The sequence below is a fragment of the Sinohyriopsis cumingii genome, chromosome 6 (assembly GCF_028554795.1).
Source record: "Sinohyriopsis cumingii isolate HCF-2022 chromosome 6, ASM2855479v2, whole genome shotgun sequence".
Taxonomy (NCBI): Eukaryota; Metazoa; Mollusca; class Bivalvia; order Unionida; family Unionidae; genus Sinohyriopsis; species Sinohyriopsis cumingii.
Window position 1 is genome coordinate 136815532 of NC_142966.1, and position 26056 is coordinate 136841587.

The 26056-nt window shown below is 37.2% G+C and overlaps 1 protein-coding gene across 1 annotated transcript; it reads left to right on the forward strand.

The window, feature by feature from the left end:
* The first annotated feature begins 355 nt into the window (after positions 1-355).
* On the forward strand, positions 356-1312 carry LOC149798076 (uncharacterized). Its single transcript, XM_089960835.1, has one exon. The coding sequence runs from the start codon at positions 356-358 to the stop codon at positions 1310-1312; it is 957 nt and encodes a 318-aa protein (XP_089816961.1).
* Positions 1313-26056: the final 24744 nt, after the last annotated feature.

A 26056-nucleotide genomic window follows, 5' to 3' on the forward strand; every position in this document is an offset into this window, starting at 1 on the left:
TCAATAATTAAATTTTTCACTCGAGTAGCTCCTAAGGTTGGTTCGTTAGCTAAGCAGCTATCGTCAAAAGCCATAGGGGTTGTTCGCGACAAGGTCATAGGCACCGTTGGTGATGTTGCCGGTAAAGCATACGACGCTATCAAAGATAGAATAGTGTGATTGGTAAAAGGAAAACCAAAACCTGCGTCACAGCTGAGATGCCTGGTGATGTCAGTAAGATTATAAATGAAGCAGCTAATCAAAAACTAGCATCGTTGGCATTAGAACAAATACAACAACAACCACAACAAGTAACTAGTACCAGCGCATTCGGAGGGCGTCTTCGTTTTAGACAATAAAGATATTTTATAAAAACATGTTCTCGCGTGCATCTAATGAAGCTTTCAAATTGGATGAACCAGTAGAGAGAGATGATTCAGTACGAGATTATCAGTATTACTCGTACGACGCGATAACACCAAACAGCCCCAGTAGAATTGAATTACAGGTACAAGATACAACAAGGTATTTTCTGCCGTGCGAGGCATTCATTGAGGTTGTTGGTACGATCGTTAAAAACGATGGTACCAATTACGCCGCAGATATCAATGTTGGATTAGTCAACAACGGTATTATGGCGTTATTCAAGAGCGCTGCGTACATGATCGATGGCAGAGAGATCGAAACAATCAGTGACAACGTTGATGTAGCAACCACGATCATAGGCTTAGCGAGATACTCAGATGATTTCACTAGCTCGGCTGGTCCTAGCATGATGTTCACCAAGGATAATTCAGATGCTGCTGATGTTGATCCATTTGGCAGGAGACGACCAAAGAAACATTCTGCTGCTGATGATGCTGATGTTGAGGCGGTTGTCATGAGCTCTAATGATACATACAATCTCGGATTTGCCGCTCGTACAGCTATGTTGAAGGGTAACAATAAAAAATTTTCATGCGCTATCCCACTGTCGCATATCCTTAGATTCTGCAGAGATTTTAGAAAGGTCATATTCGGAGCTAAACACACGGTTGTCTTTTATCGAAAAGGCGACAACAACGATGCTATCTGGAGAGGAGCAGGTGATCCTGGCAAGGTTGTATTAGAAAAACTAACGTTGTGGATGCCTTCGATTACACCATCGATAGAAGAAGAGAGAAATTTGTTATCGTTCATGAATCAAGGTGGTAAATCGGTGATCTCGTGGCTTACGATGTACACAGATAGCATTCAGAATAACATCAAAGGCAATTTTACCTGGCATATAGCGTCTCAGCAGGGTGTATCTGCACCAAGGCATATCTTTATAGCTCTTCAAAAAACTGAATGAGTAGGTGTTCAAACTCAAACTCACATGATCTTTGATCATTTTAACGTTAGCGATGTATCACTGAGGATAAATGGACATCAAGAGCCAATTGAGGAGATTCAGCTGAATTACGCAGAAGGATCAGTAGCACGTGGTTATCATCGTTTATGGAGCTACATGGGTCGAGATCAAAATATTGATACCGGATTACAAATATCTCAGTTAGATTTCCAAAAATTCTATCCGATCTATTATTTTTCATTGGAACATATTGATTTGATAAAACAATCTGTCGTTGATATACATTTTAAAGCTAGAGTCGGCCCGCTCAAGGCAAATGAACCTAATGTAGTTACTCAATACAGAGCTATCGCTGTTATACTCAGCGATAGAACCATGATCCTCGAGGGTATCGAAGGTAGAATGAGGATCATCGATGCTCCTGTAGAAAAAATGTGATTTAGATTCAGTGTAAATTTTATAAATGTCGTATGAGCATGTTAGTGTGACTCCGACTCAGGGTCAGATAAAAAAGCTACAATCAGGATTATCGAAAAAATGTGGGACAAAATTGACGTTAAAACACGATCAGATTCAAGGTGGTCCAAATAAACTATCTTTGACAAAAACACAACAAAAACATTTCAATAAAGCTAAATCATCTAACACCGGAGTGCAAATTGCGTTATCTCCAGCTGCGTTAAAAGATATGGTTAAGGTAGGTGGATTTTTCCCGTTATTATTCGCGTTACCAGCATTAATTGCAGCAAAGGCAGCTGTGTTATCCGCATTAGCCGCCGCGGCCGCACCAGCTATCGCAAAAGCTGTAGCATTTGGTGCTGCTGGTGCTGTGGGTACGAAGGTCATTGATAAAATCACCCGCGGTAGATACAACATAAAAAAAGGACGAGGACTCCGATTACCAGGGACTCCTCCATGGTACTACGGAAGAGGTACCACTCTACCAGGAACCCCCGCGACGTGGAAAAGATAACGCCGATGTCAGATTACGATCTAATTAATGCTGCTAAAAAACAAAAAATAAAATTTTTCAGAGGAGTGTTTATGCGAGATCAATTACCGCCTCGTCCGAATAAATACGAGACAGGAATTATAAATCTCGATAACAGTACCGGACCGGGTAATCATTGAGTAGCGTACGCGATAAATCCGCGCGAGATTATCTACGCTGATTCATACGGGTTAGCCCCAACATTAGAATTTTTGGATTATGTAGCTCAGCTAAATACTCCAACGTGGTATTCTACGCTACCAACACAAACACTAACTGATCCTCCGATATGTGGCGATGAAGCATCATCAATCTAACGCCTGTTATTGCATCAGGGGTGTTTATATGGGAGCATGCAAAAAATATATCTTTCAAATACACATCGCCTGTTACCGGCGCGTATAGAATAAATCATTTTTCCTCAGAGAGATTTAGAATCAACTGCGACAAATATAGATGGCGTCATGGTACAGAAAGATTTCTCGGTGTGTTAAATATTTTGTTAAACAAAGATGTTGAGGAGACATTTAGATTCGAACCCGCTGCTACTGCTGATAAAGAAAAATATGTACCATCAACAGTACCAATACCTATATGGTGGTGCATAGAGTTCATTGCTGAGGTACCTTCTTCATTTAGTTTTTGATAGATAGATATAATGGAATATAGATACAGTCAGGCTCGTGCATGGCAGATGTCGTTGAAGAACATCATCGACGTCTATCAGGTAAAAATAAAAAAATACCAACGCAGATTGGTTATTATTGATGTTGCTGTTTATTCTGTCTCTGCGGTCATAACCGGTGTTGGAATAATCCTATCTGCGTTAACGATGACCGCACCTGTTGTTATCACGGTGATTGTTTCGACAACCACCACGTTAGCTGGTATATTCGGTATCATAACGAAAAAAATATCCTCGTGTACTAACACGAAATTAACCGCGTATAAAGATAAACTAAATACAGCATCGACGGCATATTCTAAATTATCTTTGTTGTTATCAGAAAGTCTCAACGACGGTGTTATTTCTGACGTAGAATTCGCGCTGATATCTAGGATTTACAATCAAGCGATTAAAGATATCAATATAAATAATGACCGAGTTACTGCAGCAGATCGCGACGAACACAACGGTGACAAGAACGACGATGATATCAGCTAGCTCAACTAAACCCGAATTCAGTATCATTTTTCCTACCCCTATTTCCATCGACGAGATAGCATTAGCTCAGTTACGTGTTTATTACAGCTGGCCAAACATCAGATCAAAATCATTTGGTGGATTACATTCAAATAATTCCTTTGTTTTTGCTTATAGAAACAAAGATGATGGTACTCCTGATTGAAATGTGGTTGGATTACCAGCAGGTAGTTACCAAATCGATCAGATCAACGATGAGCTGATACACAGAATAAAGAATGTAACAGGATCAGATCCAGGAATAAAAATAACCGTACACGAACCAACATCAAAATCAATCATTGAAATAAGCTCGAATTATCAGGTGGATATCTACGCTAGCTCAATAAGAACCGTATTAGGTTGGCCTGAGATCAAACCACCAGCACCACCGATACCGCCAGAACCTAAGAGAGAGGATTTTATCACAGATGAGATAATTGGTATTTACACAAGCATAGATGTTGATCATGTCTTTCTTACGCACAGAGCATATAGTCCTGCAGGACTGAGATTTATCATCAGAGGAAAATATTATATGATCTGGATGTCTTTCCAGGATTATGAACTAAGCAGTATTATCAATTTGTTTAATAAAATTGAAGAAGATTGCAACAAACAGCTACAGATACTGCGAGATTATTTTAATGAATGTATCTTTGACGCATCAAGCTCATGTGATAAAATCATCGATCAAATAGGAAGAATACAGTTTATCATAAAAAGGACAAAAGATTTTAATTTTAATTTAATTAAGGCAATAATCGATGATAAATCAGGCAATAAAGAAAAATTTATGACCACGTATTCACTAACTGAAATAACATTACCTAATTTTAAATTACCTGGGTACACCGGGGATAAAATGAAAGATTCTCTAACTAAAATCGTTGATGAAAACTTTCCTGAATTACACGCAGCGTGGAGAAAAAAATCACTACTGCATCCACAATCTATTCTCAAACGCGATAACGCCGAGGATGGCACTGGCAGGCATCTCTCACCTGATATAGTCAATATAACAACAACAATCGCGGTCAATCTCAATTGCGATATCGTTGAGAATAGCTACATCGCTGATGCATCCGTCTCTGATCAGGCGAAACAAGGATTCGTTTTGTATTCGTTTTCACCGAAGGATCCACCAGGATTTTTACTGGTACAAGAACCAATTAATCCTGTTTATCTTAGGTGTTACAATAGATTGTTACAACAGGTGAATTTTTCACTGACTGATCAATCTGGTCATCTGCTAGATACACGTGGAGAAACGTTAAGTATAAATCTGTTGATAAAATCATAAAAAATAAAAAATATTTTTCATCTGTAGATTTTTATTTTTTCATCTGTAGATTTTTATTTTTCATCTGCAGATTTTTATTTTTTTGTTGTAAAATTTGACTGTTTTGGTCGTTTTTTGACTGTTTTGGTCGTTTTTTGACTGTTTTAGTCGTTTTCTGACTGTTTTGGTCGTTTTTTTTTTATTGTTTTACCCTGGATGAGTTACCCAACCTGGTCGTTTCTCTAAATGATTTCAATTAGAAGAGATACAAGAATCAACAAAATCAACCAAAAACAAACAAAATCAACTCAGAAAACAGTCAAAATCAACTCAGAAAACAAACAAAATAATCAAAAATCAATGGTTTTTATTGGCTCTTGTATCATCTCTAATTGAAATCATTTAGAGAATCGGGTATCTTTCTTAACCAAGCTAATGAGTGAAATTGACCAAAACAGTCAAAAAATGGCCATTTTTTTTTCCAAAATAACCAAATTCACTGAAAATAACAGAAAAAAAATATTTTCAGAAAATAAAATATTCTACAGAAAATAAAATATTTATTGATTTTCACTATCTATCAATCTCCGCAATTGTCGTGCGCGTGTGTCTATTGTCTTTTTTGACTCGTATTCATCAGATAGCGATGATCGAATCTTTTCAACGACACGTGCCAACGGAGCAAAATCACCTATACCAGATTCATCAACGTTGATGAGTGATTTATACATCGCAGATTGTATTTTTTTATGAGTCTGTATTCAGACGACAGCGTGTATCTACCCTCTTGTTTGTGTTGTAATATTGTATCAAAATCAGCAATGATTCTATCAGAATCTAAATCATCCGATAGCGGTATCTCTTTGACTTTTAGCGCCTCAATAGATTTGATTACCTCGTTGATGTTTTCTTGCTTCATATTCATTAATGATTTTATTCATCTAATATGAGAGGAAAATAAGAAAATTTGATCCAGCTGCCGAATTTATATGAGAAAGTTGAATTAATTATTCCTTCTGAACATCTTCGCACCGAACCCAAATTGATGCTAAAATATTTTGCGGCCAAACTCATTGATGAAAAATATATCTCTTCGTCTGTCTCCGTATTTATTGAATTTACTGCCTTAGAAATTCTTCGTCCACAATTAGTATTTCCCTTCCTCAGATTCTCACTCTGTGTTATTGCTTGTAGATTTTCTATGGAATTATTCAATTTATCTCCATCAATATGGTCAATCACTAATCCGTGTTCGATAGGTCCGTGAAAACATTCAAATACAAATCTGTGATTGTAACATTTTTTATCGCCGGCCCGGAACACAAGGTAACCAGAGTTACCAACGTTACCAACCTTATTTTTCGTTCTAGCATTTCTAACCGTACCATCAGCAGATGCATCGTATCTATCACTGATTGGATGTCCCCTGTATTGGGGATTCATTATACCATATACCATTTATCTAAATCAAGGTTTGTCCAAGAATCTACTTAAATAATCTTCCTCACACCTGATAGCGATACTACTATTGGGTGATTTTTTATCGTAATGCCTTTTTAGTTCTCTGTATTTTTTTCCACCACATTCTAAACATATTCTAGTCTTTCCTCGAATTCCAATGTTGCATCTGATGCATCTCGTCGGACCAACTCCACCTCGTTTTATGTAAGCTAAATGTATTCCACAATACTCTTTTCTGCACAATCTATCGCAGCAAGTAAACGAACCAACCATGAGCCATTTGCAATTGTTCATCATTATTATTATTTAGATACTTGTTTAAAATATAATAAATGGTATTTGATCTCGACGAAGCAGAATATATCATTCCTGAGCTAGATCAGGCTAAGAAAGAATTTTACGATGATGGAGCAGCTCATGTATGGTCGACATGGAAAGCAGCCGATATCGATAACACGATGAACGATACAAGAGCCAAAAAAATAATTAGCTCACTCAGCAACGACAAATAAATATTCAGAATAAAATTCATTGTAAATAACGAGAACGACGTTTGGATTACACGCGATAAACGCGATCTCGTAATTAACGGTAAAAAATCTGTCACAGTGAGCAATAAATCCAAGCCAGGATTATTGACAGGAATAGATAAACCGTATTATGTACGAGCCTATCCTGTAGCGGCCGTTGTTTATGGCATTTACAAGCTGAATAAACCTGTTGCTGAGAATCTTGCTAAGATGAAAATGTCAGTAAAGATCAATTGTGTAGCTGAACGAGTGATAGAACATTTCACGAACATAAAACGCGGAAACGGATTAACAGACCTGAGGAAAGAAAAAATAAATGATTGGGCAGGATCAGTTGCTGATGGTGCATCAATAAGCGACGCTGCTGCGTTATCAGCGAAATTGAAATTCCCGATCACGGTAAAAACGATATCAGGTGAAGTATTATATTCTTCTGCGTACAAATCCAAAGGATCTCCAATCGAGATAATTGACCATAATTCTCATGCTTGGAGTAACGCAGTAACCGTTTTTCCTCAGAATCGTATTATTAGATTATATTCTGAAAATATGTTTGATTTTATTCACGAGATAAGCAAATTAGATCCTGTATCTGTTTGTTTATTTTCCAGCGACGATCGATACGATCAGTTTGTCAGACCCAACGGAGATATGTATCGAAGTGAATCTTTACATGATTCAATGATATCGATAGCGGAAAAATACTCAGTGAATGAGGAATTACTGGTTAATTGCTTCACGATTCCATCTGTTGTTGCTCATGCAGCAAGAGAAAAAAATTCATGGAAACCAACTAGAAAAGATTTTCTTAAAGATGTTCAAGATAGCTGCGTCGAATACGGTCATGGTGGATTATGGAATACCAACTACAATTTTATTGATATGATCTCGTTTGACATGATAGCGTGTTATCCTGGTAGTTTTCTCGGAATGGGAGAATGCAACAAATACTTCATTCAGTTTGGTCATCCTTGTGACGAGATGACGAGAGTATCAATTAACGGTCCGTTACCAGATTTTCCCCTAGCAGGATTCGCTAAGGTTACATCATTCAAGTTTGCATCAGGATTACACAAAATATGTTACGTTTGGTTTGGAAGGCATCTATCGGAACAGAGATGGACCCCGATAGTATTATTGAGATATATGCTAGATTCTGCTATGTTAACGTCGTTAACGGTCAGCGAAGCAATTATTTCGTATCAGAAACAATTTGACGTCTGGCTACCAACTGAACACGATGACGCAAAGGATTTAGGTAGAAAAATAATCGGAAAATTCACTCAGGGTGGCGCTTATGATCATCAGAGACGTAGTTACAGATTGATTATGGATGAGGCTGAGTTGGATTTTATAATCGCTGATACCGCTGAACGAGGTATATTTTGTACCAGAGAAGATGTTTATGTCGCTGATGGAACGAAGCTAGGTACCGTGGTCAATTATCTTGAGGGAGAATCGCCTCAGTATGCTCATTTAAGATCATCAATGTTAGCTTATGCCAGCATAGATCTTTTATCAATGATAAACAGATTTCCTGATACCGCGGTTAGAGTAGCTACTGATTCGTTTTATATTGACAAAAAATACCTGCCGGAGTTAGAAAAACTAACCGGAGATGGATCATGGGGTACGTGGCGAGTGAAAGATGAACACATTTTATGGTATTGTGAAGACGCCGACGTAACTGATGAGGAAAAATATCACTCAGATAGCGTATCAGAAACATCAACAACACCATCTGTTTATGATCCTGCTGCGAGACATAAAATGATCTACATAAACGAACCAGGCGGATCAGGAAAAACAACCAGAATAATAGAATTATTTAAGAACTCCGATATGATCGTGTTGACGCCAACACACAGATTAGCACGAGAGATGAAACAACGAGGAGTAAATTCGTGTACGTATCACAGCTTTTTCAAGTACAACGGTGGTACGTGGAGTCCGTCTAGGATGGGAGAAAAATATGTGAATAAAAAAATTATATGGGATGAAATTTGCACAGTATTTGCTGGTACATTAAAAATGTTTCTGGAATGGTTATCAACGAAAAATACCGCTGTAATTATGTACGGTGATCACGGTCAACCTAACCCTATTGATGGAGAATCTCCTCATGAGTGGCTGAAGGATTTTGTTGATTATTATGAGGAGGTCGATACTGATTACAGATCTCTCGATGGCAGATTAAGTGAATTTAAAAAATTAATTCGATTAAAATCAAATAAAATTCAATGTAGCGTGATGAGGGAGGTAATTCAAGAAACATCAATGAAGGATTTCCTATCGATGTGGACACCAAATGATTTGATAGTAGCTAGTAGAAAAATAATCAGAGACGTTCTTCAACAAAAACTATTAAAGATACATCAAGAAAAATTCCCTCTGATGCCTGTTCCGTTGTGTTATAGACCAATCGATACCAGACTACAGAATATCGACGTCGATATACCAGGACAGGGTAAAAAGAATCTTGTATTGAATGATGTTTTTGTTGATATTGATTTCGTTGATAATATGATAAATACAGAAAAATCACCGTGGACGTTGGGATATGCAATGACGATACATTCTTCACAGGGATTGACTATCTCTGATTGTCGTGTTTGGATTGTGGACGATAACATCGAATGGTCTAATCTAGTGTATTTAGCTGTATCTAGAGTGAGAAAAATATCTCAGTTGGGTAGAATTACCTTAGATAGATCGGTTGTTAACGACGAAACAAACGAATTCGTGATTTAAAAAAATTATTCAGCTATAAACAAACTGATAAAAAAAATAATCACTAATTCGATCTGGATGTAGATTTTATTTTATCGCTGAAAGAAAAACAAAATAATCATTGTTCCGGCTGTAATTGTATCATGATGTGGACGTATCAAAAGAATGATTCAAGACAATTCACCGTGGACAGAATAAACAATAATCTAGGACATAACAGAAAAAATGTCACTCTAGCCTGTTTAGAGTGTAACAGAGGCGGAATTGATTATTTGAGTGACTGAGGAGATAATTGAGTATCAGCCGGTATTACTTGCAATTCTTCACGTGTAAAACCACGTTGAGGAGCGAAAACATCAAGCACATAAATTGCTGGTCTACCTGATGATCTCGTTACAGATACTATTTTGTGTGTTGTTACACTCCAAATAGGATCAGTCGCTCTTTTTCTGCCTCCCTCAGCCTCGCCAAGCTTATACAGATACCTAACGATGACATCACCGAGGACCGGTCGAATTGAAAAATCCTTTCTGATGATCGGTATAAAATTTTTTGTATAGCTATTGCTGGTTTCATCTTTATCGCTCTTGTTATCTCGTTATGTATCGCTGAGATAACACTCGGTAACCTAATGACCCAGTCGGTGGATCATTTATCCTGAATGAATTCTCTCGCGTATTGATATCCAAATAATTTTTCGGCTAGTGTTCTGTTAAATCTTTCAGCAATAGCCTGATCGTTATGAATATTTACTTTACCGCGTCGTATTGCCACATTCTTTTTGTTCATTAAATAAGTAACAGCACCAAGGAATTCTCGTCCAGGATCAACCTGAAGCAATCTTGGCCACGTTAATGGACCTCGTTGATATATTCTCTCAAATGCATTAGCTACCTCAGTCGCTGTTTTCGTTATTAATGGTTCCGCCTCCTTGTATCTACTAGCGATATCTACCACGGTTAACACGTATTTGTACGTTTTATCGTTAACGGTGTCGTGCGGCAGAAACATTATATCGGCCTGATGGACCTCATTTGGAACGCTGACATCAAAGTGTGCGTATTCTATTCGTTTGGGTGGTGGTAGATAAATCTGCCAGAGAGCTTGTTTAGATAACCACGCAGCAGCTACTGGAGGTTTACTTTAGCAGCCTTCGCTAGTTTTTTTTGATCGCTGATTTACCTCTCCAAAATCCAGCAGGAGAATAATAAATCTCTTCCATATTATTATTTACCATCAAAAACTAATTTGCCTTTCATCGCGGCATTAATCGCCCAGCTGGCTAATTTTTCTTTGAAAGTCTTATTTTTTATCGAATTTATTGCGTGAATTAATTTGATGTCAGCTAGATGCCGTTATTGTAGATCTTTGCTTCGATATTCAAGATCGTGAATATAGCACGCCCAATCAATTGCATTTACAGGATCTTCACCGGGATTAGGTTGATCTTGATCATTCAATCTGATATCGAGTCGTGTTCCTGGTCCACAGTAGCTGTATCCTGGTAGATGTTTTTCTCCTGGATATTTGGACCAAAAGAATCCTGGTAACGACGATAATCCTGAGGTAATATCACCTCCGTGTCTTTTTCTTTTTTTTATCGTTTTTACTTCACCCGATGAAGAGAATCTAAAATTTTTTGTGCCACATATTTCGCATTTACCAGTGACGGCTGACCTATTGTTTTTTGTAACGACCGTAGCTAGATCCACCGTTGGAGTTCGTGTTCTACACCGCACACAATATAAATCCATAGTATAATTATACCATGAATGTAATTGATTTTTCAGCTACAAAGAAATCTGTTCCGGTGAAGCACCATGCTGCTTTACCTAATTCGATTAGAATGATTATAATAGGGCCATCAGGGTCAGGTAAAACACAATTATTGTTGAATCTGATCATGAGGTGGTTAAAATGGGATAAGCTATATTTGGTTGCACCATCTGTGGATGATCAGAGATGCTATCAGGTATTAAAGGAATTTAATGAAAACGCAGCGTTGTTGATTAACGGCGAAAATATAATTGATTTTATCACCGATATTGAAGAAGCTCCTTCAGTCGACGTTCTAGATGGTTCAATAAACAATCTGGTTGTTTACGATGATGTCATGCTAGATAAACAATCTAATCCTGCTAGAATATTTTCACGTGGAAGACATAAAAACACTGATGTTATTTATGTGACTCAGAGATATAAACAAATTCCAAAGGTAATCAGAGACAATTGCAACATGTTAGCAATCTTTAACGGTGTGGATACACATACACTGAGAAATATTCATCAGACTTGGTGCAGCGGCGATATGGATATAAATAAATTCAAAAATTTCTTTGGACGAGCTCAATCTACGCCGTATGGATTTGTTACTGTGAATTTATGTGATCCAAGAACCAGATATCGAGCTGGACTAGATAGAATCTTTTAATGAATCCAAATTCTAAAAATCCATTTAAACACGACAGCAGCAGGGAGGGCGCCTACCTCAGGTCGGTCGACAAAAATATAATCAAAAAACAAAAAAAATCATGAACATATTATTCTGCAGCTAGATCTTCGAACTAAGGTTTTATTTTCGGATTGAGGGTCAATAACGAGGTAACTCTTTCAGGAAGCCTCTATTCGGTAAATATAATCTTTCTCCGGATGAGATTTCCCTGGAAAGGTTTTTGGTCCGTCGAAATCCTTGGTCTGTTCGCCCTCCCTGCTGCTGATGTAGCATATTTCTTAACTACATCCTGCGCAATAACATCAGCAATTTGCCGTTAATGTTCTACCGTGCTCTGGGTAAATTAGGACACAAAGTATACGTAATAACATAATTTTTATTCCAAAGGTAAAACAAAAGAGATTTAAAAAAGTATTTGTACATTGTTAGATTTGAATCGTAGTCCTGTGTATTGACCACGAGACCACTAGAGCGTCTTTGAACTGTTCTAGAATATCGTGGTCATAATGTTATCAGTGTACATTGATGGACAGTGAACAATAGGTATAGTTTTTCCCTCCAGTGGATCATTAAGAACATTTCTCTCACAAAATCTCGTTATTCACGGTCTATAATAGAATATTTATACTGAAGGTCTCACTGGATAGTTTCGTATTTTGACACCCCCCCCCACCAATTTTTAAGGTAGAAGGCATGAACCTAATTATCACAAGCCTAGCATTTATAAATTCACACATAAGCTAAATCTACAATGTGGTTTAGATTTACTTTGAGTTAGGCTTGGAAATAGGTTGGCTTGTTGGTGACTGCCTGTCACAGTTAGATGAGCATTGGAGATCAAATGCGTAACTTGGGATGCAAATGAGCTGCAGACTTGGCTTACGTATTTATGTGTGTCTGCTACAGAGGTAAATATCTAAAAATCTAGATGGTTGAGGGGTGATGAAAAGTATGCTAATTTGTTATAGTACTAGTGAACTTTATTCATGCATAAGGCACATACTGATTCTTTTAGCTGCCTTGTCACAGAAAAATATTCAAAATAGCTATTTCTTGTCAAAAATGAATGTAAAATTTAGGGGTTGGTGGCAGTATTGGTTCAGTATAAAAATCACCAGTTGCATTAGGAATTAACCTGATTACTGCAGTCAAAATCTCACATGTATGCTTTCTACAAAAATTATTAGTCTGTTTTTATTTGTATCTTCAGTGTAAAATTATTCTCATTTTTCTGTAATTGGTCATTGTCTGATGAAAATTCACCAGATAAACTGTCCAGTGAGACCTGAATCAAAAGGCGTTACCATTTGCATCTACTGTCGTAAAAACAGCAGTTGCTCCTCAACCTATTTAATGGTAATATGTTCTGATACTTTTTCCGATATCAAATGAAAATATGTATCATTCTGCACTCTGATTAACTCTTGCAATATATATAATGTGTGTTATTATTCATGATTGAAGTTTGGAAGGGTTATTTACTTGATAACATTTTAAAAACTTAATTTCTAATTGAATGGGTTATACCATTGGTTGGAACAAAATCCGGAATATTTGATAGAACAAGTAGGACTGCTTTGAATTTCGTTCACCACACTGCAAGTTAGTTTTACTTTGTCAATTTTGTATTTTAGGAAAATAAATTATCTTTTCAATTGGAAATAAAACTTATTGGTTTTTGCTCTTTCCTGTTACTCATTTTAAGATCAAAGACTGATTAAGTTTTTGATTGACTTAAATATATGCATCAAACACTGCATGTAGCGTGTATTCGAAGAATGTGATGATGGTGAGTAGCAAGTTTAATAAAAACTCAGCATGCGTTAAACCATAGACATTACTTCGGTATAATACTTCCAGAGAATAAATAAAATAAACTGCATTTATCTTTACATATTCTTTTTCTAAATTTTAGTTTTTGACAATAACTTTTTTTAAAGAGACAAAAACACAAAGAGTCTTGTATTTCGAGATCATACAGTAAAGTTTAACCAAATGTCAGTGTATGGTTCATCACAGTTAACATTTCTAAATTTTAAGAACTTGTTCATGAATTTGTTTCCTTTGCCATCTTTCACTTTAACTTGAGTCTTTGTTGCAAGTGTCCATATTCCAGTTTATGTGTGCGATGGGTTTGATGTTTCGAGGTCCTCTTCTCTTTTTCCGATTTAATTGAATCATTTATGTCGCACAGTGCTAAAGTATTCTAACCTACTTGTGCTTTAATATTTTAATTTTTGGAAACGCTTTTTATCCGTATCACAAAAATCCTTCCTCATATCACTTAGTCTATCTCCTACAATTACAAAAGTGGTTTTAAAATCATAAAGTTTTTATACCTTCATCGTGATCTGTATTCTCATCATTAATGTTTTCTTTAATTGTCTAAGAGTATTTACATTTTCTATACAATATCATTTCCGACATATCGATCTCTAAGGCAGTCATGGTTTACATTCTGCTAAATGGGTGACATACTTATTACTTTTCCAGGTTTATCTATTATAACCATAAGACCTGTAAAATAACGGAATAACTATTCATTTGCTTGTTTAAAAAAAACACTCTGAAAATAGCAAAATTTCTCTTATCATATATTTCTTTCTGCATTTCTGTGAGTTTCATTGATCTACCATTTCATCGATCTTCCACGGCTGTCATCTTACTGTTAACTTGTCTCTCCACGTTTTATTATCTCTTAAATTATTTTCATCTAAGTTCCTACCTACATGCGTCCCAATATGTCCATGTATAATCAGACGATCAAATGAATCAGGTACATGTATGAGAAATGCCAGCATTAATGATACTGTGTTTGCTTAAGTCTAACTCATTTGCTTTGTAATTGCTTTCAGTCTCCATCAGCATCATACGAAATAAAATCACCGTGACACAAATGTGATGGCGAGGAGTTAATGAAATAGAGTTACGTGCATTGAAATAATGTTTGTGTTATTGATTTGGTCTCAAAAATGTTTTAATTTCTAGATTTTAAATAAAGAAGACAACAACAACTATATCTGATTGAGTGGTCGTGTGTGTGGCTATTAAATGCCAGTAACTGAGAGACGAAGTAGGTTATGCACACAAAATTATTGTTATGAGTTATTCAAACGTTTGAATCCTCTTTTAAGCACTCAGTACCAATATTTTCTTCATTATCGCTATTAAGAGTTTCGCCCCTTTTACTTTTTCCGTATAATTTTAAAGGTTATATAAACCATCCGAAGTGAAAACAGTTATTATTTCTTTCTGGTCATTAATATAATAACAAACTCTGTAATTAAATTGATAATTCACCATCTCTATTATTTACTATTTTGTTCCTTTAAACAAATTACAAAATGTATGGAACTTATTCGTTGTGCTAATTTACTCAATCTTCTAGTAATAAAACAGACTTTATGTTTTCTACAATCTTTTCTAAAATCTTTTTCTTTTTAACTGTCTTGCTGCATATTTAAAGATTGCCTCAGTTGATCATTAATTTGTATTTCAATACTGCATACTTTCTTCTAATGATTTTGTTCATCACTATGTATATATTATGTTCGGTAAGTATTAAATCCGATACGTCATGAGATAAACCATTATCGCTTATTACATTTACAATCATATCATCTCCTGTTTCATTACATTTAGAATCTTGATTACATACTATTGTCCTTCTGAAAGCTTTTGCTACCACTGTTGTTAACATGTGCCAAACTCTGTAAAATCTTTTGGCGTAATAAATCTAGACGGTCTCCCTGGAAGTCCTGAATCGGCAGCTGCTATGCCGACACCACGTGTAGATTATGTAATACAAACTTCTACCGGGTTAAAACACATTGTAATAAATATGGATTATGCGCATTTGGTTATAGCGCCCCGTGATTATTGGAATTCGGCGCAATGGAAATATCCCTAGTCCGAAATAATTATTAGGAACAAACGTCACGGAGTGAAGTGTTAGTGAGTTTCCATGATGCCATGGTTCACTAGTAGTGAATTCAGGCCAAACCCGAATTAATGTCCCTGTCGTGACTCGTAAGATAGTCCATATTAAAATCTAGTGGTGTACATTGGTGGTGGACTGCAGTGACAGTATTTACGGTAGGAAACCGGTAAATTACACAAGGGAATAAATAAGAAGGGACTTGGCAGATACCGTTAATGTCGCCATGTGGGCAAAGGTGGTGCAGTTATATTGGCGAAATGTGCCTAGAAAGCATACATTGACTGACTTAAGGTGGTGGAGTTAAAATAGTTCCCAGTATTAGGGGATACTCGTATATGTTTTAAGGTGTGAATTGTTGGAAGTATGGAAACATGATGAAGATAAACCATGCCGATGTGCGGTTGATATACATTTGGCAGTTTGTTTTATATGTTGTCTTACATTAATTAGAGTAAAATTTAGGTATAGAATGGACACGTCGGGCTTTCTAATTTACAACTGAAGTTCTATGGAAGTCTTTGGAAAGTTGGGGTAAACTTATGACTTCTAGCAAGAATCGCGCCAGGGTTTGACAACCGCTCGGTCAAGTATATACCTCTGAACGTGTAACAATATAAACATTTTTATTCTTTCTTCTAACACCGCTGTAATATTCTTTTTAACAAAATCGTATAAATTCGATACAATGTGTGCAGTTTAAAATTATTTCCATTATCTGTTACTGCAAGTTGATCTCTGTTGTTATTACTCTCAATGAATTTCTCTTTTAATGTAAATAATAGACAATAAATAGATTTGTACCTTTCTATTTTAAATTTATGGACTTTTTAACTTTTAACTCGTTAATTATTAACTTGCTAACGAAGTTACGTTGCTGACTAGAACTAGCGCTTCTTCGCTCTGTATACGCGCTTGTTCTTTTGTATTAGCAACTTGAAAGCTTTGTACAAATGCTTGTTTTCTTTGATCACTATCTTTATCGGTTTATTCACATGTCTGCTCTCTTTGATCACTAGTTCGATTACTTTGTATATGTCTGTTCTCTTTGATTACTAGCTCGATTACTTTGTATACATGCCTGTTCTCTTTGATTACTAGTTCGATTGCTTTGTATACATGTCTGTTCTCTTTGAATACTAGCTCGATTACTTTGTATACATGCCTGTTCTCTTTGAATACTAGCTCGATTACTTTGTATACATGTCTGTTCTCTTTGATTACTAGCTCGATTACTTTGCATACATGTCTGTTTTCTTGGATCACTAGCTTTATATCTTTGTTCACTAACTCTCTAGAATTATCGGACTTCAATTCGCTTCGATCGTCACCAGTTTGATCAAATTTACTTATGTGCTTGCGATTTGTTCTGTTGATCCATAATACCGTATGTCCAGTAAGGCTCATTTACTTATTTGATCATTTCGTCAGGAAATATTCCCTGTGTAATCAGATCATCAATAGCAAACTGACTTAACATATTCTTCAAAACTTGTGTAAGATGGTGATTCTATTTTAAAAACATTTCTGTAACGGATGAAGTCAGATGAAACTAAATCCAGCTAAAGGCAGATGTTACTGAGTCTAGATAAAGGCAGATGGTACTGTGTCTAGCTAAAGGTAGATGGTACTGAATCTAGTTAAAGGCAGATCGTACTGAGTCTAGCTAAAGGCAGATCGTAGAGACTCTAGCTAAAACAGATGGTACCGAGTCTGGCTAAAGTAGATGGTACTGAGTCTAGTTAAAGGCAGATACTACTGAGTCTAGCTAAAGGCAGATCGTACAGAGTCTAGTTAAAGGTAGATAGTACTGCGTCTGGCTAAAGCAGATGGTACTGAGTCCAGCCAAAGGCATATGGTACTGAGTCTATCTAAAGGCAGATGGTACTGAGTCTAGCCAAAGGCAGATGGTATTGAGTCTAGCTAAAGGTAGACGGTACTGAGTCTAGCTAAAGGTAGATGGTACAGGGTCTAGCAAAAGGCAGATGTTAGTGAGTCTAGCTAAAGGTAGATGGTACCGAGTCTAGCTAAAGGCAGATGGTACTGAGTCTATCTAAAGGCATATGGTACTGAGTCTAGCTAAAGGCAGATGGTACAGAGTCTAGCTATAGGTAGATGGTACTGACTCTAGGTAAAGCAGATGGTACTGAATCTTGCTAAATGTAGATGGTCCTGAGTCTAGCTAAAGACAGTTTGTACCGAGCCTAGATACAGGCAGATGGTCCTGAGTCTAGATAAAGGCAGATGGTACAGATTCTAGCTAAAGCAGATTGTTCCGAGTCTCGCTAAAGGTAGATGGTACCGCGTCAAGCTAAAGGCAGTTGGTACTGAGTCTAGCTAAAGGTAGATGGTACTGACTCTAGCTAAAGCAGATGGAACTGAGTTTAGCGAATGCAGATGGTACCGAGTCTAGCTCAAGGCATATGGTACTGAGTCTAGCAAAAGCAGAAGATAATGAGTGTAGCTATATGCAGATGGTACGGAGTCTAGCTAAAGCAGATTGTACTGAGTCTAGCTAAAGGCAGATAGTACTGAGTCAAGCTAAAGCAATTTAACCAATCAAGTGAATGAGATGCTTACTTATATGTCAAAGTAATGATTTTAAAAATCTGACACACTTCTCGTACGCACAGAGTTTCACCACGGATATAAAAAAATGGTATTTTTCCTTAATGGATACGAACATATATTGGATTGTCAACTTAAAATTACATATGATCTAATATATGAACGGATATGATGAATGTAAGAACATGATAACAAGTATGGTAAATGCATCACTCATCAACAAATATGATCCATGTTTCGATCTATGAACAACATATTGATTTATGATTAATGTAGCTTTTGTTAACAAGGAGAAAATTTGGATTATAGGCGCGATATTTTGGCCACTGCAGGCACGTTGTGCGCTCAGCAGTAGATACCCGAAAATCAGTATTTTGAAATCGCCATGATTGAATCTAATATAAACCGATGTATTCGTTCACAGATAATACAAATGTATTTTCTGTGCTCACAATTCCGTGACAAAACTGGGAGCACTTAGACAATAATGAAACTTGAAAAACATACAAACTGAAATGCATTATTTACCTGGACACGATGGTTAAAATAAAATATGCCAGTCACATTTTACTCAAGTAAACTGCCACTATATTCTCCGATCTTCTTGCTTCTCCCCACCAGAGACACGGCTGTAAAGGAAACGTCCAAGTTAACTATTTTCTGTTGGATGACTTTCGCTTTATTTATTGCATAAATGGCTGGTGGTTCGTTTCAAGAACAAATCCACGGTAAAGGTATGCATGACATTTTCGTGACCCTCCCAAACAATCTTTCTCCACCACGGAAGACTTTTGCTTCCGATATAGCAATTTCCTACTGGCATAAGTGAAGGGCAACTTTACCCGATTGCTCCTTTATCAAAATTTCTCTTAATCCCCTCTCAACTGCGTCAGCTCTCAAACTGAATGACTTATTCACCTGTGGTAATTTAAGGATCGGTACTCTGATCAAGTTTCCCCCGAGAGCATCAGAAGCTGTTTCCTGGCTTGACCACCAGAATGCTTTATTGGGCTGCCACTTTTTAGTCAAGCCTCTGACAGGAAATGTCTATATCGGCGAAAATCGGAAAGAATTTCCTGTAAATCCAGCTAAACCTACCAGTGATCGAATTCACGGAATCCCACATGTGAACGGCTTCAGATGTGGGTTCTCCCATAACATTTTCAGCTCGTGGCTTTTTACACCATTTACCCATAAGTGTTTCCAGATCGCAAATGACTTTGAGCCCAGTCTGTCCACGGGTGACCTTCTCTTCAGTCGATACACGTTGCTAAGGTTAAAGTGCACATAAGTTTCCATAATTTGTAATAATGCTATAAATGTATATAATCAAGGGAAGTAACTCGAGTGCACGGCAAGATATGAACGGCTCACTTGGATGTATTTTTTTCCCATCCTGTATCATTATGTGCTTACTTAATTCATAAATTATCTGGAAATTAGAAATACGGAGAAGCTTTAATTTTATGATTAATTAATGGCAGTTTATAGACTATATCAATATTTTTAAAATACAAACCAATGTGTTTGTATTGTAATAAGAAAACACCATGAACAGTAATTTTCATTTCGTATCAGACAATTTTCGTTTCGTTAAAGTTTATGTTTGATATTAAATGCTAGCGGACTTTGTAGCACCGTTAAGAGTCTTAGGTTTTAGGTCACGAAAATATTGGAATAACGACATTGTGACAGTACACATTTTAACTGAAGATCTCTCTGCTCTCCTCTTTTCGCACTCTTCGTCTCTCTCTCTCTCTCTCTCTCTCTCTCTCTCTCTCGATTTTGAGCGAGTAATGACGCGCTACCATGTCCATGTCGAAGACACAGTCCACGACCCAGAAGGACTACTCGGTTGTAGACTCAGCGATTCACTCGACGACCCACTCGACGACCCTGTCAACGACCCAGTCGGCAACTAGGTGGACGAACCACTCAGCGATCCAGTCGATGACTCAGCGACCCAGAAGAACGACCTAGTCGGCGATTCAGCGACCCAGTCGGTGACCCACACGACGATCCAGTCGAACACCCAGCGACTCAGCCGACGACCCAGAAGGACATCCCAGTCGACGACTCAGCGACTCAGTCGACGACTCAAGAAGCCAGGAATAAGACGGTATCCCTCTGGGGTAGAAATCTGCCGCACTCTTGAGTTCCAGTCTTCAGACAGGTATAGCGGTGTATCACTCCAAATGCAAATACTCGTCCTAAAGAACCAGGGATAGCGAGACTCTGGGTAGTTTAGCCGAGGGAGTTTCTGCTACAGTATGGTTATCTACTTGTTCATAATTACGTCATAGTACTCTGTTCTACATATATTATGAACTTCTGAGAGAGTGACAGGTGTTAAGTGAAGTTGTTTGCCTTATTTGCAACATGTACAGTGGAGCGAATGTTGGCATACCTCTATGTTACTTGCATGTATTGTGGCTGAAATTTCCTCTGATGTTGTACTTATGGAAATTTCCTCGGATATTGTACTTGTAGAAATTTCCTCAGATATTGTACTTGTGGAAATTATAAATAATCTCAACAAAAAGGATGACAAAAATACTTTGGTTAAAAAAAGTATACTTACTAATCGATTGTTTTGGTTTAAAGGACATAATTACTAATCCAATCTTTGGTTAAATAGAGGTACAATTGCTAATTTATTGCTTTGTAATAAAAGGGTATACGTACTAATTGATTGTTTGGTTACAGAGGTGTAATTACTAGTCGATAAGTCCGCATTTGCAAAACGGTGGAAGAGAACGGCCATGCTGCTCATAAAGTGCCTGCATTTCAATACATACGTCTTAGTAATGATTATGCATGTACCGGCACACATGTATACATATATGCATGTACCTGCACACCTACATACATATATGCGTATACCGCACACCTGCATACCAATATGTATGTGACTGAACGCCTGCATGCATATATGCATGTACCTGCACACCTACATACATATATGCATATACCTGCACATCTGCATACCTATATGAATGTAAATGAACGCCTGTTGTTGTTGTTGTTGTTGTTGTGGGGTTTAACGCCATTTTTCAGCACGATAGGCTATACATGGCGGCCAGTATTAATGGTGGAGGAAGAACCCGAAAAACCCCGGAAAGAACCACCGACCCACGAGAAGCTACTGGCAGGCTTTCTCACATGCCCACATTGGCTGAATCTTAGACTCGAACCGCCGCAGACAGAGGTGAGATGGCAGTGATCCGTAACGAAGAGCGCTTTAGACCACTCGGCCACTCGGGGCCCCAAATGAACGCCTGTAAACATATATGCATGTACTTGTACACCTACATACAATAATGCTAACATCCGTTTGGGGAGACTAATCATACATATATCAAATAAAGCAGAGAACTAAACTATGCCTAAAGAACATTTTTTTTCCCAGCTCGACATGAACACGTCGATCTCGTGCATCTTTTCCAGCTAATATCGAGTGCTGTCTGCATATTGCATCATTTGTGCTCTTCGTGCAGCATTTATTCCTAAGTGTGTAGAAACTATTCCACCGTATTGGGGTCTTCCTTCCATAATTTTCACAGAATTACTTCAATCATTCTACAATCGATATATTTTATCGTTAGTCGCAATAGCTTAATTTAATTTTGTTCTGAAGAAAACCGCTTGAAGCATTATCTTGAAATTAGTATTGAAATATCGCGAACGGCTTTAGCATTTACTGCCATTCTCACACTTTTTGCCCTTCAAAATTAAGACAAATTCAGTTTGTCTGATAGCTGGAAGAGATAGCTAAAGGTTATTGCTTGAACTGAAACATGCAAACAAAGTATCCAGTGACAATAATGTTGATGAATGGATACTCTATAACTAGTTTGAAAAGAAGTCTGGTGATAGGTCGCTCTTTGCTTACCGTTTGTTTATTACAGAGAGAGAGAGAGAGAGAGATGAAATTCCAGCCAGTTTTCAAAGTATACTTTTATAACAATTTCGATGATGCCATCATCAATAAATGATCATATTCATTATTTTTTTAATATTATCATTTCCATGTAATGTTCTGTTTCTGTCTGGATCTTTTGCCATCTATTAATAATGTTTTACATGTCATGAAATGGAAATTGAAAGATGCATGTAAATAGGAATGAGTTGGTTGGAATGAAATGGTCATACCCACAGAATGTATATAGGGATGAGCTGTTTGGATATCAAGGTCATACCCACTCTGTGTATATAGAGATGAATTGTTTGGATATCAAGGTCATACCCACTTCGCTAGGGGGGTGCGGGGGGTGCGGACCGCACCGGGTGACACCATCTCAGAGGAGTGACACCAACATGAAAAATTGCAAATTTTACAGAGCACACACTGCTCGGTCTAGTCGGATTTCATAAGCGGATAACCGATCATAGTTAAATACATGACTAGCAGGCACAGCAGTGGCGTCGCTAGGGGGATGCGGGGGGTGCGGACTGTACCGGGTGACACCATCAGAGGGGGTGACACCAAAATGACATTACTAAGGATTCTGTATGGTCTGTTACCGAAGGAGGACCATGGGGGTGACACCATGAGCTACCGCACTGGGTGACACAACCCGAATGACGCTACTGTAAGAAGGTCATACTCATTTCATGTATATAGAGATGAGTCGATTGGAATAACAAGGTCATACCCACTGCATGTATATAGGGATGAGGTAATTGGAATAAAAAGGTCATACCCACTGCATTTGTATAGAGATGAGTTGATTGAAGTAACAAGGTCATAGACACTGCGCGTATATAGAGATGAGTTGTTTGTATATCAAAGTCATACCCATTTCACGCATATAGGACTAAATTGATTCGAATATCAAGGTTATTACCATTACATACATATAGGGACGAGTTGATTCGAATGTCAAGGTCATATCCATTGCATTACATAGTCGGCTGAAGTGATTGGAGTATCAAGGTCTTACCCATTACATGCATATAGGAAAGAGGTGTTTGGAACATGAAGGTCATATCCACTGCATGTGTATAGGGCTGGTTGATTGGAAAACAAGGTCAAACCCGTTTCATGCATATAGGGCTGAGGCGACTGGAATATCAAGGTCATACCCATGGGTATTATGAAGCCTAATTTTGATGATATGTCTAAAGAACAGAAAGTAACTTAGTACAAGACCCTGAGATGGGGAGAGGACTTCGCGCATCCGACCTAGAAAGATGTTTCTATAGTTTTTGTGTCTGTATATTTGTGCAGATATGTGTGCACGCTTTGCTTATAATAAATCGTTTTAACCAAGTATATTTTTGCAAACGATGCTTATTTACAATGTATGAACCTGTAACTCATGTAACGCGTAGGTGGCCATTAGACGAGGGGCGAGAGCAAGGTTCTTGGCCCGAGAACAAGGACCTTGTTCCAGAATGGTCAGAAACCTCGTTTTCGAGTCAAGAGCCCACAACAACTGTGAGTCGGGGAAAGCAAGAGTACAGATTGCGGAACATGATGAGCGTTGATCCGACATATTTTGGGTCCGATATAAACTCAGATTTTAGGGCGAGCACAATCAGAAACAGTTGAGAACCAGTGAGAATGTATTATTGGTGTTTGGGCAAAATCCCAGAACATGTTGCTTAGGACCGTCGGGGTTTTGATGCTTACTTCTTGGAGACATAATACGAATTTTATTTGTGCCTGCGAGGCATGCGTGAGTGTATAGAAGATAACAATCAAACCTATTCTAAGTAAATAAATACCGTTTTAGAAACATGTCGACCCTGTCAGTGTTTCAACATTATTCAACACACTTTCGAAATCATTTGAATGCTTACGAAGAGTATTATTTTTTAGTAATTGTTTAACTTTAAAATATAGATTGAGACTTTTGAACTGAAGCTAAAATTTCAAAACTTCAACCTTAGTACAGTCGAATTCTGACTTAGGTTGAGAATTTTGTAATTTAAGACAACGGTGGTACAATAACGAAGACGTCATTTCAGTCAACCATAAACTTCTCACTTTTATATTTTGATTTGGTTGTTAATTGTTGATTTGGTTGAGAGATTTACACTTATATAGATCAACTCTGTGCAATTACGAAATTTGCACTTACCCAAATCAACTCTGTGCAATTACGAAATTTACACTTTAAGAAAAATTGTAGTCCTAATTCAGCATGGCACAAACATATCACTCAAATTGTCGTGTGAATCTGTTACTGTTGAGCATAACAAATTCAATGAGCACTGAAAGATTTCTGTCTAAATTAAACAAGGATACATTATATGTTTTTGAAGAGCCTTAATTTATTTTTTATGCATTTATCATGTGTGAATTTAGAATATAATCAATTTTATGAGTTTTAAGCATTTCCGTATCGTTAATCTTTTCTGATACGATTGAATTTTCACTAATCTATTTTTTGAAATGCACACGCTTCTAGAACTTTAGGCTCGTTCTCCACAAATGTGCCATTTGAAAAATTGTCTGTCCAAAGGACACAAAATAAGTGTTGCATGAAAAACATTTTGACGCTATTTAAATCAGATTCCCCAAAATAATAAAAGCAAAATTTAAAAAAGTATTTGTTTGCTTTATAGGTGTTAACAATTTGATATCCATAGAATAACTCGAGTTCTTCACCATCTACAGTTACCAAACTATGTGGACGGCTTCCACTTGTGGTAAGAAAGAACCTTATCAATGTCAGGGTCAAAATGTCAAAGGTGAAGGTCTTAATAACAGGAGCAAGCAGCATGTGCTTAGTCCAAACTTTTCGGATAGCTTTATAACTTGCACATAAAGTAATATATAAACATTTCGATTTCGGGTTCAAATGATCAAAGGTTAGGACCACTGTGGCTCTAACAAACACTGACTATGCAGGATCAAGAGGCTGCATTTAGAATAACAATGATACCTCTCGATTATAGTGTCTAGAGATTACAGATCACTGTCATGGTAAATCTAACAAAAACACACTGGTTTCTATATAGTAAACTTAGTTCAAGACTTCGTATCTTGATCATAAGGTCATGGTCATTGAAAAGCATTGGTCAACTAAACCATGCCCTGTAAATACATACATATATGTCTATTCGACACCACAAAGTGAGCGTAGCATGTGCCGTTCACTGTAATCGTGAGATTCATAAAAGAAAATGGAACTTCCTTTTATAGATTGGTTCTGGGACAGAAAGTAGCAATACAGTCTAAACAGAAACTTAAATGTTAATTGATTTAAAAAGTTTGGAAAGGTACCTTGCACCAAACTATCACAAAATTTCTTTCCAAGCAAATTACTGAAAGAAAAGGCAACATAACCTGTGTTAATATTTTGCATGTATTTTGTACACGTAAGAGTCTAAGATAAGCAACCTAGTCTCGGTGCTTCAGTTTACATGACAAATGTACAAAATGAAAATATTTTACAAGGAACTTGGCTAGTATAGTGATACCTCCGAACATTCCTTCTTGCGTTGCTATCCTTATAAACTTGATCTGTCATTAAGCTCCCACTACAAAGATAGGAAGATTAAATTACAGTTGTCAAAATGGGGAGATGACTCTAAATTACTTTTCTGTCGAAGGCCAATCTGTTATGTCAGAGACTGAAACTCTTGAATGAACCAAAATA